Raw genomic sequence first — 329 nt, forward strand, 5'->3', positions numbered from 1 at the left:
CGCGCTGCAGGTGGAGCAGCTGGAGCCGCCCAGGTGCGAGGCGCTGTGGTAGCCGCCCAGGCAATAGGGGTCGCGGCATAGTCCCTGCAGGAAGGAGGGCGGGGAGGCCCCGGTGAGCGGGCTGGAGCTGGGCGGCTTGCCGGGCGGCAGGCCCAGGCCGCCTGACAGCTGTCCTCCCACGAGGCCAGACTTGCCAGGATCCAGGCCAGGCACGAACTGGGACGGGTAGCCGGCGTAGGCGCCCACGATGGAGCCGTGGTAGCCAATGCTGGAGGGCGGCAGCGGGAACACGGAGTGGCCCGGCTTGTACGGGGACCCTCGAGCCCCGG

At 72.6% G+C, this 329-nt stretch overlaps 1 protein-coding gene across 1 annotated transcript in view; it reads right to left on the reverse strand.

Moving 5' to 3' along the window:
* ZNF703 (zinc finger protein 703) overlaps positions 1–329 on the reverse strand; it is a 1,828-nt gene that overhangs the window by 511 nt on the left and 988 nt on the right. Inside the window, exon 3 of the mRNA XM_027769149.1 lies at positions 4–268. Within this exon, the coding sequence (XP_027624950.1) occupies positions 4–268 (265 nt within the window). The remainder of the gene's footprint in view (positions 1–3; positions 269–329) is intronic.

Source organism: Tupaia chinensis, unplaced genomic scaffold (assembly GCF_000334495.1).
Source record: "Tupaia chinensis unplaced genomic scaffold, TupChi_1.0 Scaffold148801_1, whole genome shotgun sequence".
Taxonomy (NCBI): Eukaryota; Metazoa; Chordata; class Mammalia; order Scandentia; family Tupaiidae; genus Tupaia; species Tupaia belangeri.